At 40.9% G+C, this 13,928-nt stretch overlaps 1 protein-coding gene across 2 annotated transcripts in view; it reads right to left on the bottom strand.

Annotated features, from left to right (window-relative positions):
* The window catches only part of BCKDHB (branched chain keto acid dehydrogenase E1 subunit beta), a 229,405-nt gene that overhangs the window by 171,306 nt on the left and 44,171 nt on the right, over positions 1–13,928 (bottom strand). For both annotated transcript variants that reach the window (XM_008063337.2, XM_008063338.2), the window contains exons 3-5: positions 13,446–13,579; positions 13,074–13,229; positions 9,866–9,974 (exon numbers count right to left, since the gene is read on the bottom strand). In XM_008063337.2, the coding sequence (XP_008061528.1) occupies positions 9,866–9,974; positions 13,074–13,229; positions 13,446–13,579 (399 nt within the window). The remainder of the gene's footprint in view (positions 1–9,865; positions 9,975–13,073; positions 13,230–13,445; positions 13,580–13,928) is intronic.

Below are 13,928 nucleotides of genomic sequence, written 5' to 3'. Positions count from 1 at the left end.
GACAGAACCTGTGGGAGAGTCGCCACTGCAAAGGGGGTTGAATAGAGAACAGGCCCAGAAACGAGGGTGTCAGAGAGACCAAGAGCAGCTGGGACACAAGGGTCCGTGAGTTCGCCCCTAAATACAGGATGACTACATTACCCAGCTGCCTTTGCCTCTGTCTGGGGACATGTGACTGGGTCCCTCAGTGGACTACAGGGTGCAGAGGCTCCCAAACCCCTCGCCTGCGACCACCAGATTGTTATCGTGTGGTTTTGATAGCTCTCAAAGAAGCAAAGTAATTCAAGGCCAATGGAGACATTAACACGGTCAAACCTTAGACCACGCACTCAACAGGGATGTGCTGCCTTCATGCATAGCGTGGAGAGTGCAGTCCTCCCTGGGGATCCTGGGGCATTGGTTCAGGACACCCTCGGAAACCAAAACCCAGAGGCTCAAGTCCGTGACATAAAATGGCACAGTATTTGCCCAGAACCTTCGCACATCCTCTCTCTACTTTAAATCATCTCTAGATGACTCCCAAGGTTTGACACAATGGAAATGCTACGTAAATACTTGTTCTGCTGTATTGTTTAGGGAATGGAGGAAAGAAGAAAAGTCTGCACACAGTCAGTGCAAATACAATTATTTGCTCTAATATTTTCAATCTGTGCATAGATGTCAAAGTTACAGACACAAAGGGCTGACTGTAAACATTCAATTAAAGAGTAGACCATCTTAATTTCAGGGGAAACTTTAAAAAGAGACAGTAAGTTTCATGGCATGATGCTAGGACACCAGAGGAAGTTATAGTTCATGTATGCCCTCCATTCAATAATAAGAGAATACAAAATAGGGTAATATTAGAAAGAGGGCAGCCTCTGTTTAAAACACCTTGGTTTAAAATTAATTCTATCACCTACTACATGTTTGTGAGCTTGAGCAAGTTTCTTAAGCTTGTTTTTGGTGCCAAATATGCCTGCTAACTGACTCTAGAGACAGACTCCAGGACTGAATCCTGGCTGTTCTTCATCTCTAAAATGCAATAATGACAGAATTTACTTCTAAGGTTGTTGTGAGGATTAAATGGAGCAGTCCATACGCCTCTACAACATAGCCCTGTGTCACATAAGTGTTCAAAAAGTGCTTAAAGACCAGGCAGAATGCAAATTATCTCACTTAAACCTTCTCAGAAACCTTAAGAAGTCTGCTCATGAGTAAACAGATGAGGTTCCTGTATCAGCTACGAAGGTGAAAGTAGCACCTATGTCAAATTATGAAAGGTTCAGGAGCTCAAGACCAGCCTAGACAACATAGCGAGATCTCATCTCTACAAAAAAAAATTAAATTAAATTAAATTTAAAAATTAGCTGAGTGTGGTGATGCACACCTGCAGTGCCAGCTACTCGGGAGGCTGAGGCAGAAGGATCACCTGAGCCCAGGAGATCGAGGCTGCGGTGAGTCATGATCGTGCTACTGCAGTCCAATCTAGGCAGCAGAGATCCCAACTCACAAAAAAGAGAGAAAAAGAGCAGTTTCTCTTCTCTAGCCAAGATTATGCATTACATTAGTCAAAATCGCCTATGATGTTAGCAAACTCTACAGGACACTGAAACTTGAAGCACATTAAACTTAAGACAAAATGAAAGGATGTGGGAGAAACTCATTAACCAAAGGAAGAATAAAGAAGTAAGAGTCACTCAGGGCCCCAGTCTGAATCATTCCAACCACAGAAAGTGAAACAGGGTACCCCCCTAGGGTCCCCTCCCACAGTGGGAGCTTTTCTGTCCTCTCAATAAATCCTGCTTTCTCAAAAAAAAAAAAAAAAGAAGAAGAAGTAGAAAGTGAAACAAACCACAGCAAGTGAAGCTCTGTCTCTACACTAAAATTCCCAGAAGGTAGCCAGAATGGCTGACCTTGAGTCACATGTTCATGTCCTGAGATCACAGGGGACAGATATGACCCATGGCAGCCTCTTCTCACCCACACGGAGTGAGGTAAGGGCAGGAACTGTGAGAAGAACTAAGGAAAAGAAGGAACCCAGAAATACTGGGGTCACTGGTGAGAGATTCACTGATGAGAGGGAGTTGGATTATAACCACAGGCAAAGCCTAGAAGCTACCTCCGTAACTGAATCACCCTTGAACAGGATTTCATAATTCACATTACAGACAAGCTCTTCTTAGAGTTGACAAGATAATTTTGCTGATGCCTAATACTTTCGCTTCCCAAGAATACTTTGCCTAGTATTCTTTACATACTTTATTTTCAGGGATTATGTAAGGAACACTAGTAACTCAGGATTTGGGGAAATAACATTTCTACCTTAATAATACTGCGGGGGGGGCAGGGCAAGAGAGAAGCAGGCAACAGTTAAATAGTTCCTACTGCATCAGTCTAGTTCTAATGGTGCAAGGTGGCCAACATCTTATGAATGAACATTGTTAGGAAATGCGTTCCCTCTCTGTTTTCTTATATATATTAGATCTTCTCATTTTCCCTTCATCCTCAAACTAGATTCTGGTAATTTCTTTGGTCTTACCTTCCAGTTTGCTAATTCTCCCTTCTTCACCTGCTTATAAATTACTGATGAAACCATCAGAGACTTTTTTTATTTCGTTTATTATGTTATTCTTTTCAAACATTCCATTCTGTTTCCTTCAAATGTGCCTATTTCCTGCTTGTATTCTGAAGTGTCTCCTTTTATTTCACATGAAATCTACTTCTTTGCATTCTGGATACAATAATGTTACTATCTGAAGTCTGCTCTTGTTTATGCTCAAAGGGACACTCTTTTTTACTTGGGATTTTATCCGTGGGACTATCTTGGTTATTGGTATTATCTGCTTAAGTGTTCTCAGACCACAGTACTAGCAAGTATTTCAATCATAATCCTGTTTAAGGGGCATCTTGGGATTTGAAAAAATCTCATGAGAGGTTTTTCTTCCCTCTCCATCAGTGCAGAGTCAAGACAGGTAAATTTCTGTCCTGCCATCTTTACACCTCACACTGTGCATGTGGCCACATAGGCTTTAAGCAAGGGCTCCTAGCATTTAGCCCAGCCCTAATATAAACTCTTTTTTAAACATTTAATGTAAAACACAAACTTCTACATTAAGTGTTTAAAAAAGTGTTTATACTAGGGCCGGACTAGGTGCCTCAGCCTGTAATCCCAGCACTTTGGGAGGCCAAGGCGAGTAGACTGCCTGAGTCCACGGGTTTGAGACCAACCTGGGCAACTTAGCGGTACCTCGCCTCTACAATAAATAAAAAATTAGCTGGTTGTGGTAGTACATGCCTGTGGTTCCGGCCACTTGAAATTCAAGTGGGTTCTGGACTTCATCTCCTGTCCCCGGGGCCCCATGAAATCATCAAAACAGAAGCTTGATCTCTAGGATCTGGAAGATAACTTCAGAGAGAAAGCTAGCTTTAGCATTCACTTACCTCCTAGAGTTGTGAGCTTACTTCATTTGGAGACTCTGCCGAGTTCTAAGATTTTCATGCCAGCTGGGTATACTTTTAAAATAAACACACACACACACACACACACACACACACACACACACACACGCCATTTAATTCAGAGTATACAACCCATCATTCCTCCATTACTATCAGAGGAAGATCTTATTCCACACTTCCTCTTAACATCTCCCTCTTCTTTTCTCTCCTTAAATTAATTTAGACACCAAATATTTCTCAAAATCTAAGAAACGTATATCCTACTTCCTTCTGCTAATTCAGGTCCTGGTCATTTCATAGGCAGGCTGCTCACACCATCTCCACCCCAGTCTCCTGGCGGCCAATGTTTTTCCCACACTCAGGCTCAAAGGTAGTGGGAGTTGGACATAAGTTCTAGACCATCCTTGAGTTCCAATCCATCAGCAGCAGGTTCTATGGTGCCTTTGTTCCTGACATAATTCCCGTCTTCCCTTCCTGACAGTCTTCCCTATGGACTTCTTTCAGGCTACAGCACCAAACACAGAAGCAACGATCTTTCTTAAGACTGTTTACTAACTTCTGCAGTTGCATGGGTTCACATGCTTAGCATATACTCCTTAACTACAACTGCGAGTGTCAAACTCTACCTGACACAGCAACATACAGAGATCTACAACATTCCTTTCAAGACTGCAGTGTAATCCATAAGATGGATGAAGCTTAGCTTATTTAACCAAGCCAAAATCCCCTAGTGATGGCTGTTTCCAGCCCCTGTTCTTCTAAAAGATCTTTCCAGATTTTCGCCAATGTATCCCTGAAATAGGTTCCCAGAAGCGGTCTATGGGTCAAAGGGTAAATAGTCATATTATTTATCTCTAACATTTCTCTCCTTAAAACGTACAGCTTCTTTTGGAAACCATGCAAGCAACGATGATGGAAATTGGTCGCTATCCCTCAATATCCATCTCCTGTCACTGCATAAAAACAAAGTATTTGGTGAGGCACTTAAGCTAAAGATGACCTTTCTCAGCCTTCCATGTGGCTAAGGTCATGACCATGTGATCAAGCCTGACCAATGGGATACTGGATTTAATACGGGCAATCTTCATGCTATTCTTTAAAGAGAAGGAGAATACCTTTTCTTTTCCTCTTTGCTCCTTCCTGGTAGCTGAAATATATATATGTTACTGAAAGCTTGAGCAGCTACCTTGGGGCAGGAGCTTAAAACCACATGTTGAAGACAATAGAACAACCAGACAAAAGGTGCCCATAATGACTGAGAGGCTGACCCAGCAGCCCTGGACTAACCCCAGACATCTACATGAGAGGGAAATAGATTTCCACATTATTCAAGGCTTTATAATAGGTTTTACAGTTAGTCTCACTAATATCTCTAACTTTCTGAAATTGTAAAATTCGTGAATATGTTTATGTGTTTAAGATTTCACTCCAGCAGGGCTCGGTGGCTCAGCCTGTAATCCTGTGCCGTTGGGAGCCTGAGGTGAGTGGATTGCCTGAGCCCGTGGGTTCGAGACCCGCCTGGGCAGCGAGACCTCATCTCTACAACAAATCAAAAAATCAGCCGGGTGTGGTAGCGCATGCATGTAATTCCGGCTACTCAGAAGGCTGAGGTGGAAGGATCGCCGAAGCCCAGCAGGTCGAGGCTGCGGTGGCCGGGAGCAGCCACTGCACTCCAGTCTGAGAGACCGAGTGAGACTCCAACTCAAAAAAAAAAAAAAAAAAAGATTTCACTCCATAAATAAAATAGGAAGTTGTACGTGCACAGATTCTGCAAATACTACCTCAGTCTATTCAAAAGTTGGTTTTCTGCATCCTTACTTCTACTCGATTATGTTCCAGATAGGATTACAGTTGACCTCTGAACAACATGGGTTTTAACTGCACAGACCCCTTTATATATAAATTTTTTTCCAATCAAATGGTATAGAAAACACGTATCTATTGAGGGCTAACTTGACTTTTCATATGCGTGCATTCCACGGAGCCAACTGCAGGGCTCACTGTGACCAAATGTTGGTACACGCAAGGGGGCAGCGTGCAGACTGGGACCAATCCCCTGAAGATACTGAAGGACAACGGTACTGGATCCCTAACCTAATGAGCTATTACGAAATGAGCATAACTCCCAATTATTTTCATAAGCAACTATCAACCTAAAATGTACAATAATTCTAATAATAATTCTACATCTATATTTACTATTCCAACAACTAATACGATCCCAATAGGAACTCTTTTTTTTTTGAGTTGGAGTCTCACTCTTGTTGCCCAGGCTGGAGGGGTAGTGGCATGCTCCCGGCCACCGCAGCCTTGACTTGTTGGGCTCAGGAGATCCCTCTGCCTCAGCCTTCCAAGTAGCTGGAACCACAGGCACATACTACCACACCCAACTAATTTTTTATTTATTGTGGAGGCAATAAATCCCGCTAAGTTGCCCAGGTTGGTCTCAAACCCGTGGACTCAGGCAAAGTGGCCTCCCAAAGTGCTGGGATTACAGGCTGAGCCACCTAGTCCAGCCCTAGTATAAACTCTTTTTTAAAAACTTAATGTAGAAGTTTGTGTTTTAGTTCACTCTATTTTAACTATTCCAGAACGGATAGAAATGCAGAAAGATTGTAGGGAAAATACTCGATCTATTACATTATTACTTATAGATACCATAAGTCTTCCTATTACCACCACTTAGAAATTATCGAGCTGCTCTGCTCTTTAAAATTAATCCAAAGCACGTTCTTTCACCCTGACTCTTTGATTCTGTCTGTCAATGCAGAATGCCTCCCCTAGGGCTCCTCCATCAAAAGCTGAATCAAACGCACCAATCCTTTTACATCGCTCCAGACAATGTGGGTTCGAAGTATAAAGTGGATCTGAGGTATTGACCGAGTTAGGGAAGTGTGGGCTGAACGTAGGCAGTGATTACGGAATCAAGTGTCAGAGCATTCAGAGAAAAAAATGAAAAGGAGAAACCAAAATATGGTCAGCTGTGAGATACTGACTCTAAGGAAGTCATGAGTCAAAGCATCTTGTCCACATAAGAGCCAAGTGTAAAACAAGACACGCGTCATTGCTTCACACCTGGCCTTGGGCAGTGTTTCTCAAACTTTTGCATGGGTCAGACTCATCTGCTAGGGCTACCAAGACCAAGAGACCTGCCCCCCCCCGCCCCTCCAGCACGCCACCCTCACCCTATCCGGATCCTAACAACAACCACTTAAACCCCCCCTCCGCCCCCCACCAGAGGGTCTCATTCAGCAGGTCTCCCATGAGCTCAACAGCCTGCATTTCTAATAAGCAACCACGTGATACTCATTCTGCTGGCCCATGAATCAACGATGACGGCTGAAAGGGTTTAGTCTTTTTGCCTCATCATAACCCATTAGAAAGCGTTCAGACATCCTACTGCAGGACAAGCAGCAGCCTATCCCATCCCCCCTCGGCAAATCTCCCTCAGATGCAAAACCAGGACAACCCAACCTTTCAATTCATGATTTAGCATAATCATCTCTAGGAAACTTTTAGGTTCCTTGTCAAGGCCGAAGGTCAAAGATCACCCGTTGGCTGGCTAAAGTCATAAAAGTGATAATAGGACCACCTCTGGTCAAGGAGTTTGTGAATTGCAAATTTCTAACACATCTCTTGCAGGAACCCCCACCCCAGGATTAACCAAATCAGCCCTTGGTGACCTACATAAACCCCACTATGGCAGCAATCATGTGACTAACCCACCCAACTGCCTGCTGTCCATCACCTGATGTCAATACCTGCACTTGCCGGCCCCTCTGTGATGAGGTGGAGTAGGCCACCACCCAATCACCTTAATGATCTTTCCCCATCAAGGAAATGGTTAAAAGGACTCAACCACAAGCAGCCTGCAGCCACTGCCTTGCTAGACTCTGGTGTGGACGTGTGCTCTGAGCTAAGGCTGTCGCCAGGCTTCCTGGCTCTGGCCCCTCCCCCACCCTGGGGAGGTGAATCTTCTCTCTTCCTTCTCTTTCTCTCTCTGATTTACTTTTAAATAAACTTCTCTTTTTCTTAACCTCTTTGTGTGTTACAATTCTTTGCATTTACTCAGATCTCTGGGTTACCGGTGCCGTGCCTCCCCTTACCTCTCCAGCACGCCACCCTCACCCTATCAGAACCCTAACAACATTCACCTAAACACTAGCATGGAGACTTTGGTGGTTGGTCCTTTTTTAAGATCCTACAAGGAAGCTCTCTAGCTATGAAAGAGCCAGTACCTTTGTGACCTCCATGAAGCCACTGAGCATCAAGAAGGCATTCAGAGTTAGCATGCTTGATTGGAAATGACACATAACCAATCATAAGAAAACTTCTGGAAACATTTTGGACCCTAAACCTCATCAGAGTCTTTCATCTCTCCCAGGGCCAAGCTTAGGACACATTTTCAAGCTCTTAGCTGGAATCCTATAGCATTAAATAGTTCTCTGACCAATTCTGGTTTTAAAATTTGCAGCAAAGTGAATATTACTTTTTCAAATGTTTCTTAGTCTTCATTTATTTAAATACTGAAAAATTTCTGCATTAATTGGCTATAATAGCTGACTGACATTACAAATATAATAACCGTAGGATATCCAAAGTTATCAAAAAAATCAGTTTCATCAAAAAGCTAGTCAGTATATACCATCTTGAAGATTTTAAATTCTTACATTCATTACTTTTTTATTCCATAACAAGATACAGATCCTAATAGAGTCCATTAAAAAATCTAGAGTCAATTTACAATCTATTTTTAAATTTTAAATTTAAAAGCAACCTGGAACTCTGATAAATTTCCAATGGAAGTGTAAAATGACACAACCACTTTGAAAAACCCATCAATAGGGGAATGAATAAATTGAAACATAAGCCCAGTTGCACGGGCCAAGAATAATCTGTGATATATTCATACAATGAAATGCTACTTATTCAATAATACCATACATGCCTCAGATTTGTGGGTGTTCTTTTCTTCACAGCCAAGAAGCATTTCCAAGTTAATTCATTGGCAGGCTGGCTCCAGAAACTATTCACTATTCACTATTCATTAGCAATAGACTAATACTATTCACAAGACATTAGCTTGAAGAAGAGAGACAAGGCAAGTTACTTTCCTTAGTAGTTACAATTAGAATACTTAAAATAACAAGAAAAATTATTATTACTTGGTGGGAATAACAATAACGAACCCCTTATCAACAAGGGTGCCTGAATGAAACATATTTGTATATCTAACCCTTAACTGTACTCCACAATATCAAAATAAAAAATATTGATTAATAAAATAAACAACAAACAATATTCATACAGTGTAATGACAATGTCCATTACTTAGCATTGCACCTAGTTGTACAATATTATTGTAGTAGAAATGAACAATGAATATTCATACAATGGACTGCTACTCAGCAACGAAAAATGAATAAACTACTAATACAAGCAACAACATGAATGCATTCCGAGACATCAGGTTGAGCAAAAGAAGGGAAACACAAAAGTCCATATACTGTGTGATTTCATGAAGCCCAAAAACATGCACAACTAATCTGACAGCAATCAGAAAGTGGCTGAGTTTAGGGTCAGGAGACTGGATTGTCAGCGAAGAGGCAGAAGGAGCTTCCAGGAGTGGCTAAGGTGTTCTACATCTTGTTCTTCCCAGTGCTTACAGGGAGATATAGGGCTGTCAAAAACCCATCAATCAAGCCTTAATATCCAAGCATTTTACTGTACGAAAATTACATCACAACAAAACATACACTTTTAAACTTAACTGTAAGGAAAAGAATAACTTGCCAAGGCAATGTTTCTTGAATTCAACATAAAATGTACCTCAGACAGAACAAACTGTATGCTATTTAAAATTTCCAATACAGTTAAGACATAAGCAGTCGCAGATGCAAATTTACAGAATCATGATTTTGAGATGAAAGGTGGGTGACCGAACGTCTCAGTTTGCTTCAGACAGTCATCCTAGCGTAGAACTGACAGCACGGCGTAATTGCTAACACTGCCTCCTTCACAATAAAAAGCATCCCAGTTAGAAGAAGAAAGACCTTTACAGTCACGTTAGCTAACGGGGCCTTAGATAATATTTAGCAAAATGAGCTTATTTACTTTTTCAGTCAATCCACGTGTACTAAGCACCTACTAAGTAGTTAAACATAGTCCCTTTGTTCTTGCTACCACTTCGAACTGCTACTCTGTTTTCACAAGACAAATAGAAAATGGCTGAATGGATTTTTTCCCACATATAAAATATACACCTGAGAACAAAGGAAATATAGAAAAAAAAAATCAGAATGTTTTTGATAAGAAAAATATAATCGAGCTCATGGGGAAAAGAAGATAATTTTTGGAGCAATTAAAAAACAAAGCTTACAAAGATATTCACAAATATAAAATATAAAATAAAGAAAACCTTTACCTGCTGCCCTGTAAAGTATTTTAGGTTCAAAAAATATACAAGGATTTTTATCCTCTATGCATGACAAAAGAAGTCCTTTGGCCTGGAAAGGGCTTCTGGGTACAACCACCTGCAAAAACAGATTTTTTTGAAAGAAAAATTTTAGTAAAAATGTATCCCAGTAAACTCACTTATAAGAAGCACTGATATTCAAATAACCAATTGTTACTGATGAAAAGCAGAAAACTGGCATTTGTTTTTAGCCTAATTACCACTTATTAGGTTTATATATTGTGTTCCCCCCAAAATTCCTTTTGTCCAACAACTATTTATCAGATGCTTACCGTGCTCTGATAACTAAGATACTGCTCTGCTCTTAAGGAGCTAAACTGGCCTATATATTTTTTTTAAAAAAAGGAATCTGCAAAGAGCATTCATCAAAGCAAAAAAGTAATATTGTTATCTACTTGCATTTGCCTATAAATAGTTATCTACTTGCATTTGCCTATAAATAGTTATCTACTTGCATTTGCCTATAAATAGATATCTTCTACTAATTCTCTGCCACTACTTAATCAAAGTGCATGCAACTCTCTTGTCCAGTTTTAACATGCCAGAACCTCCTTCTTTCCGATGAGAAACAGTCTTTGTTTCATAGCTGAAAAAGTAATCCAGTGAATTTTAGAATTCAGGCACTACAAGGCCAGTTACGTGAGGCAGAGCAAAGGGACAAGTGTGGATACTCCACAGGTCCACGTCACAGGAACAGGCTCTAGGATCTTCTCGAGAATGAGGATGATGAGGAAGATGATAATGACAGGAGGATTTTCCATAGGTTAATTTGGCCAACAAGGCCTCTCTGAAGTCATTTATCTACTGCTTAGCCACCGCACTCGGCCGCTGTTAGCATTTTCCCCATTTTAGACATAGAGACTGGGGCTTAGAGAGAACAAGTAGCTCGCGTGAGTCAGCTCACACTGCTTGCTGGACCAGGGATTCTCACCTCATGCAGACTGATACCAAAGTCTCACAACTTCTATACTGTGTTGACTCAAATGACAAACCTGGGTTGAATTGGTAATGACTGTGCAATAATCATATAAAGACAAGTATTACACAGCAAGGGTTATCATTCAAATAAACCTGAATTCATCACAAAGACTAAAGTAAGGTTCCCTGAGGCAAACTATAATTGTCTTTCAAAGTTATTTTTATGCCATTTTTATTGAAGGATATAAATTAAAAAGCAGCACTAATGTCACCATTTTGTCTTCTGTAAATAGACCTCTGAACACATTAATAACCATATCGCATAACATCTTTATCTAATGTTTCTACTTTTTAGTCTCTCTTTATCACTTTCTTCATATTAACCTTTTGTGCTTTGCGTATATTTTTATTTGGGCCGAAAAATAAGAAAAAAGAAGTAGGAGGAAGGAAAGAGGAGGAGAAAAAGAGAAGGGAGGGGACTAAGAGGAAAGAATCCTTCTAGAAAACTCTGAGTGATGTTATAAATGTTAAATGTGAGTTAATGTTTAGCCAAGCACAAAAATAACTGTTGTCTCATATGTGGCTTCTCTACTAACCCATCACTTCTAGTTCACATTAAAAGAATCAGGCAGCCGGGCTTGGTGGCTCAGCCTGTAATTCCAAACAAGCATATAGTTAGATAAGTAAATGCGCGTGGTGCCAGGGTGTGTCTGGTGGGAAAAGGGAGAAAGCAGCTTCAAAAGCATGTCTTCAGGCTACATTCTAGGAGTAAGAGAGAAAAAAGAGCCGGGCTTGGTGGCTCAGCTTGTAATCCTTTGGGAGGCTGAGGTGAGTGGATTGCCTGAGCCCGTGGGTTCGAGACCCGTCTGGGCAGCGAGACCTCATCTCTACAATAAATCAAAAAATCAGCCGGGCGTGGTAGCGCATACCTGTAATTCTGGCTACTCGGAAGGCTGAGGCGGAAGGATCGCCAGAGCCTAGCAGGTCGAGGCTGCGGTAGCCGGGGAGCGGCCACTGCACTCCAGTCTGGGCAACAGAGTGAGATTCCAATTAAAAATAAAAATAAAAATAAAAATAAAAGAATCAGGCAACCTCGACTCAAGTCATAAGAAACTTCAAGATTTTAATCTGGTAGAAAAAACAAATAATACAATAAAAACAAAACTAAACACAGGTTCACAACCCATTCATGTGGTCAAAAAATAAAGACATATCTGAACTGACATATCTGTGGGTCTCTATAGTGATCCCCTACAAAGCTTATTTAGAAAATAAAAATGAAAAAGATATTAATATAAAAAATGAAGACATAAAATACTCAAAATATACTCTTCTTACCAAAATAACTAAGCTATTGTGAAAGGCAGGCTATAAAAGGGAAAAGGGAGCTGCTTCAGAATTGTTTGAGCAAATATTACCTTACTCTAGACAGAAAAAAATATATGTAGGCTCAGTCTATTTCACAAGTAAGAAACGGATTAAAAGGAAAAAGTCCTACCCCTCTGATTCTGAGGTAAATATAGACTAAACGGTAGATTTATTAAAATCACTCCAGAATCACTTGAGTGAGAAAGACTTAAGTTAGAAACAAACATAAAGCCCTGCAAAGAGAGGAAAGATAAACCAACAGTGTTCTCAGTCTTATTCTTTGAAGTCTATAATTAATGCCAGAGTCAAGCCAGTGCTGCTTTAAAAAGAACATTCTATAAAACTGGGCATTTGCCGGGCTTAGTGGCTCAGCCTGTAATCCCGGGCTTAGTGGCTCAGCCTGTAATCCCGCGCCTTGGGAGGCTGTGAGTTGATTGCCTGAGCCCAAGGGTTCGAGACCCGTCTGGGCAACTTGGTGAGAACTCATCTCTACAATAAATCCAAAAATTAGCCAGGCGTGGTAGCGCGCGCCTGTAGTTCCAGCTCCTTGGAAGGCTGAGGCGGAAGGATCGCCGGAGCCCAGCAGGTTGAGGCTGCGGTGGCCCGGAGCGGTCACTGCACTCCAGTCTGGGTGACGGAGTAAGACTCCAACTTAAAAACAAACAAACAAACAAAAAAAAAACCTGGGCATTGGACAGCATATTTAAAAGAACTGCTAGGTTCCCTTACTTAAATGCAGGTAAGTTTGCACAAATTCCAAAGCACTGTTTTTCTAGAATTCTTCTAGAAAGGCATATTCGATCATATTAACAGAATCAGCCAAAATGGAAACGTCAAACAGAGATCAAATAAAGTACATAAATGAGGATACCTTGATTCCTGGACAATGAGCAAAAAAAGCTTCAGGACTCTGAGAATGATAGAGAGCCCCGTGGCCAACACAGCCCCAAGGGGCCCGGATAGTGAGGCTTCCACAGTTAAAAAGATCCCCAGAGCGGTAGCGGTACTTGGCAGCTTCATTCACAATCTGAGGAAGAAAGAAAAAAGGGACATGTCACAGTGAGGCCTTCCTCCCCAACCATTCTCTCAGATCTTTAAATACATGCTCATAACAAAATGGTGACTGTAATACACGAGCTCACAGTAACAAAACATCCTTGGGACGGGGAGGGGGGGTGAAAGGGTAGAGGCAATACTTAAAACTAGAGAAATGCACGTGAACGGTAAAATGCAACGTACTTACCTGATCAAAAGCAGGAAAGATGTAATCTGCAAACTGAATTTCTGCAATGGCAGTAGCACCAGTGACAGCGATTCCGATTCCAAATCCAACAATTCCTTGTTCACACAACGGAGTATTAAAAACCCGATCCTTCCCTGAGAAAAAAAAAAAAGTGACGTTGACATGGCAATGAGAGTCATGGAATGCACAACACATTCAAAAATGCAGCAAATTAATACTAATGAAATGGAGAAACAGTACAGGTAGAGGGAATAGAAAATAAATAGCGTGACTGCTTATTTTAGTGCAATCAGCAATTATACTTAATTATATTAACTGTAAATAATGTAAGTGTTCCAATGAAACAAAAGATTGTCACACTGAAATAAAAGAAAGTAAAATTCAACTACTTAAAGGAAAACACAAACTAAAGTAAATAAAAGTTGTAAGAAAAAAGAAGGAAAAAATGCACAATGAAAAAACCTAACCCCCAAAAAGTTGGTG

The sequence above is a fragment of the Carlito syrichta genome, unplaced genomic scaffold, assembly GCF_000164805.1.
Source record: "Carlito syrichta isolate Samal-C Ts95f unplaced genomic scaffold, Tarsius_syrichta-2.0.1 Scaffold306754, whole genome shotgun sequence".
Classification (NCBI taxonomy): domain Eukaryota; kingdom Metazoa; phylum Chordata; class Mammalia; order Primates; family Tarsiidae; genus Carlito; species Carlito syrichta.
Note: the sequence above shows the minus strand (reverse complement) of the source record. Positions and strands in the feature narration are given on the sequence as shown.